At 28.5% G+C, this 5,117-nt stretch overlaps 1 protein-coding gene across 1 annotated transcript in view; it reads left to right on the top strand.

The window, feature by feature from the left end:
- The window catches only part of LOC106474643 (choline transporter-like protein 4), a 17,643-nt gene extending 12,776 nt beyond the window's left edge, over nucleotides 1-4,867 (top strand). Inside the window, exons 5-6 of the mRNA XM_013935334.2 lie at nucleotides 1,487-1,571; nucleotides 4,063-4,867. Coding sequence (XP_013790788.1) covers nucleotides 1,487-1,571; nucleotides 4,063-4,169 — 192 coding nt within the window. The 3' untranslated portion in view covers nucleotides 4,170-4,867. The remainder of the gene's footprint in view (nucleotides 1-1,486; nucleotides 1,572-4,062) is intronic.
- Nucleotides 4,868-5,117: the final 250 nt, after the last annotated feature.

The raw sequence follows: 5,117 nt of genomic DNA, 5'->3' as shown, positions 1-5,117 counted from the left end.
TTCAGGATTTTTTTAAATATTCCCTTGTAGAATTAAGAACTTAAAAAGTCTATACTATTCTAATTGGTATAACATAAACAAAAAGTAGTTTAATAAAATTTTGAATGTAAGAGACTAAAACCTTGTTTCATGCACAGTAAAGGGTACTTGGGGCGATAGGGTTAATCTAAATTATTCATTTCCAGTTATCTTTTATATATCAAATTGTTCTACTCAATATTTACTACTTTTTTCTATTAGTTGCTTTAAATATGTCAAATTTACAGTGTGTATCACTGTTGTCTTGTTATCTTATAGATGTCACACTACCCCAGTTAATATTAAACTAATACGTGATCATTCCCTTTTATTTTAATTATGTATCATCCATAGTTGCTAATTCTTGGCTTCTCCATGGCTCAAGCACTCACAAAAAAAATTATATGTGTTTGACACATTTCAGAATTAGTCCAATAAATGACATTACATGAAACTATTCGTCGAAAAAAATGCCTTACCAAAGACTAATATAAAAAAAACCCACTTCATCTTTTCATACTTGTATTCTATATAAAAATCACTGATTCTGTGCATTTATAGGTTGAACACCCAATGCACTGACTTATGTGAAGAAGTCTTGCTCAGAAAGTCATGGAATTTAAAGGGGAAGAGCCAAAAGAAAAAGAAGCATAATATTTATAGGTGTGGTGCCTGCTAGTAACATGGCATCTTAGCAGGTTGAGACAGTTTTTTGTTGATTGATTTAAATGGGAAAACATGTGGCTTATTAAGAGAGATATGACTCATACATGTAAAATTAAAGAGTTAATTTTAGTTATAATAAAAGTAGTTTAATTTAAAATGTTGCTTTGCTTCTACAGCCACCCCATATGATTTTCACACATGAGCACCCACCAAGAGAAACAAAAGTCAGTGTCTGTGTATGATTCTGCTATTTATGTTTAAATTTTATATTCCGTAAATTCTTATGTACTTATTTTTCAAATTTACTAACTGTTTTCTTATTATTTCAAATACATGGTTGTACAAATTAGTTGTGAACACTTGTAATTCATATATGTTTGTCATTTTTTGTAGCTATATTATACAATGATGTTGAAGCAGGGGTGTCACTTGGGATTGGCCCATAGGGCACCAAATGTATTTCATAGTGGCCTGAATCTGTCTTGCATAAATTGTAATATATTGCATTTATCTTTTAATTATTTTAAGTAGTAGCTGCTCCTACGGGCCCATGCCCTAAGTATTTTTGGTAGCTAGGGATGCCCTTGCTCTGAAGCAACTAATAAATTGTAAATTGAACAAGATTGGTCTCTCTTTTTATTCTCTTCTAGCTTTCTTAACTGTGTCCAAGGAGGGTATAAAGAGCGTTGATGTTGTATCTGTCTTTTTTTTTCTACAAGTTAAATATAAACTACTGCTTTATTTTTTATGTGAGATTTTGAGACTGTCACTATGCTTTCTTTAAATTTTTTTCTTATTTCAGACCATCACCATTGGCTCCTATATCATAGCTTCAGGATTTTTTAGTGTTTATGGAATGGCAGTGGATACTCTATTCCTTTGTTTCTGTGAGTAGTTTTGTTCTGATTTTTTAGCTTGTGAATAAGAAACTTTCTGTAATAAACAATTTTATTTAGCTTCAGATGTTTTTATCTCTTGTTAAGAAAAGCTTTTGTTATCTCATGAAAAAAAGTCAGTGTTTTTCTATTTTTAATAAGGTATTTTCCAAAAACTTTAAAAGCTATGCTATGATTGTAAGTGAGCAGATCATGTGGACCCTATAAAAATAAGTATTTTAAAAATGCAAGGTAATATGTGTATCATAAATCTGTAAGGGATTAAGTCATCTTTTAACTATCACATACTTTGTATTGAAAGAAAATAATATGGTTTCCTAAACAAAGTATTCAAGTTACAAATATACACATTTTGTAATAAGCTTATTTTAGGTTCATCAAATATATATTGGTGTAGTAATTTGAATTGTTGAAAGAGTGACTTACTAGCAAGCACTAGTTGTTAACCCTTTAATTCAGCTGGTAAAGCATTTGCCTGGCATATGACAGGTCTTTAGTTCTAATCCAAGGTGAGAAAATATATATATATATATATATTGGAAAAAATAAGATTATCATTTTGACATTCAACTAGTAGTTATCCCCAAAACCTTGAAATAATGAACATTTGGTGCAGATTACCCTTGTATTATTTTGTGCAAATATCACAAGCAAATAAATAGACATATATCTTCTTTTTTATTTCAGTGTACATTTATCAGAAGTTTTTGAAATATTGACTTAATTTAAAAATATGATCTAATTACATAAAAGCTTGAAAGATAGAGACCAAGTGAAAAATAGATGAATTCACTTTGACAACCAGTGATTTTTCAAAATAGAGCTTACTAATTATAGGAGAAGCCATATTGAGCTGTTTAACACTAAGTAGCTAAAGATCAGCCTGAAGAAGATAAAATATGTTGTAAGAATAAGGAAGTTGTTTCCTCTCTCAATTTATGCAAATTATATTTAAACTAGAATGAACAAGCTCTTTAAATAGATAACAAAGCTATGTTGTTGTTTTTTAGGCTCAGGTACTGGAAGTTAATACCAAACTAGTTAAAATTTTATAAAACAAAAGAAAAAACTAAAATGTTTTTGAACACCATAACTGATGACTTTATGATGATTTTTGTGATGATTCAAACTAGGCATCTAGGATTAATATTTATGTTTTTATTTCCTTTTTTCAAGTTCATGAATATGTTTTTAGGAGACGTATCAATCCCAAAGCTTTTCTCTTTATTTATAGGAGTACAGTGTAAAATCTACAAGTAAAATAGCTATGCATTCTGGCAAAATCTAATATTTAAATTATCACCCAGAGCAACAGCATGTAAAGAATTAATTACAAACAGGAATTTTTAGATGCTCTTACAGTTAATGGGACAAATAGAAAGTACTGTAAAGTAGTTACCTTGAAAGAGCCTGGTAAATTTTTCCTTATTTTAAATAAGACAAAGCCTAACTGTCTGAAATCATTCTTATAGAAATACCAAAGTATTAATGTTTTGCTATTATTAAAGGGTAATTTGTTATTTTTGTGTTATTATAATAAATAATTGTCATTTCTGTTAGATTATTTTTAATAGAACTGTAGTATATATATAATAATTTTACAGGATAACTGTAAGTATTGAGGGTTAATTGTACTTTATAAAAATAATGTTTCAGATTCCTTTATGTTCCTAGGAACTACTTCCAGTATTTCTTATGGTCAGTATGATTATCATGAAAATTCACTGTTGATCAGTGCTGTTATTTTCATTATAACAAACTTCTATGAAGAATAGAGAGAGGTCGATTTTAAACCACACATTGTAACAGATTTTCCATAAACCCTCCATTGCATGTGTACATCAACTTCCATGATCACATTTAAGCAAACTAAAGATACCAAAGACCATTGGATCTGCACCCAATACCATAATTTTCATTGTAATAAGCCACTGCAAATAACGTGGAGAGGTCAGTTTTAGACCATACCTTGTGACAGATTTTTCACATACCCTCCATATGTAAGTTACCTTTCAAAATCACGTTTAAGTAGACAAAAAGCCCATTGAACCTACACTGGGGGACTGAACATGTATGTGCAAATCATGTTTATAAAGTGTGATTAACCCTCTGTGTGACAGACTCCATCTGGTATATGTACCTGTTTTATAAGGCTTTTTCTTAGTAGTGTTTTTTTACTCAATAGACAAATTATACCTGTTATACAGGTGATAGAGCTAAACCTGTACATTGTGGTTTGAAACTGATATTGAAATAATCAGGGTATTGTTTTTATAATTTTACTTTTGATGACAAATATATGGAAAATAATCTATGTTAATACCTCATTCAATTCTATAGCTGTTGTAGTTATGTTGGACTGATTGTATATAAATAGACAGATAAATGCAATGTTTTTGTTCATTATAGTAAGATAGGATTTATTTGTATTATATTTGAAATAGCTTAAAATAATTAACTAGAAGTTGTTGTTTTTTTATAGTGGAAGACTGTGAAAGGAATGACGGATCAGAGGAAAAACCTTATTATATGTCTAGAGAGCTCATGAAGATACTGGACAAAAAGAATAAATTCCAGAACAGTGAATAAAAATTAAAAACAAGATTTCAAAGTCCAAAGTTAAATGATTAAGAAAAACTTTAAATTAAAAGTTAAAGCAAAAGTTGTAAGATAAATAAGACCACATTAATCACTGTTTTTAGTGTGTATTTTAAAGTAATTCTAAAGTTTTTTACTATGAGAAGTTTTATTTATTTTGGGTAGTTTGTTTGTGATTAAATATGGTAGCACTCAGTAAGAAACGACATTGAATATGAGATGAAACTTCACAAAACAATCATGTTATTTAAGTTTACAATTATTTGTATTGCATTGAGGCTTGTGATTGTTAGCAAAATAAATTTGATACTAATCTGCTTTCATTACAAATTAATGATTATATAAATTTCTGTATGTGCATGTATTTGTTTACCTCTTAAATTTGAAAAGCTTGACTTAAAAAAGTGACTTGCTGATATGCTTTTGGCTCTTTGCATGAATTTTGATGTTAAATGTGGAAAATATTTTTATTCAAACATTAACATTTTTTGGAGAAAGCTGATTTTTACACTAAGGGATGCAAGTAATATAAAAGTTAAGTGAACAGCTTATACTAAAAACCAGCCTTTGCCTAAAGATCAAGTACGTCCTTCATCTATCGAAAAACATTTTTGTCTGTCAGAAATTATTTTTATCAATAAACAGTATATACTTTTAAAAGGCTTATATATTATTTTTGTTATTGTAGTTAGGTGTTAAAAAGTTTTTACATTTTTTATTATGTCTTTGTTGTTTATTTGAATCTACTAAAATGTAATGTTAATTATTTAAATTTATTCAAAAACTTGTGAAATAAAATACATACATGCATGATTGGGTATATGCAGATATTATAATGAAAATATGTTTTTAAAGTTTGCTCTACACATTTATTTTAAAAATTAGATCCTCACATCTTCTCTTTAACTTGAACAAGTAAAATTATTTTCAATTATTTTA

This window comes from Limulus polyphemus, unplaced genomic scaffold (genome assembly GCF_000517525.1).
Source record: "Limulus polyphemus unplaced genomic scaffold, Limulus_polyphemus-2.1.2 Scaffold7472, whole genome shotgun sequence".
NCBI classification, from domain to species: Eukaryota; Metazoa; Arthropoda; class Merostomata; order Xiphosura; family Limulidae; genus Limulus; species Limulus polyphemus.
This window is presented reverse-complemented; position numbering and strand designations above follow the sequence as displayed.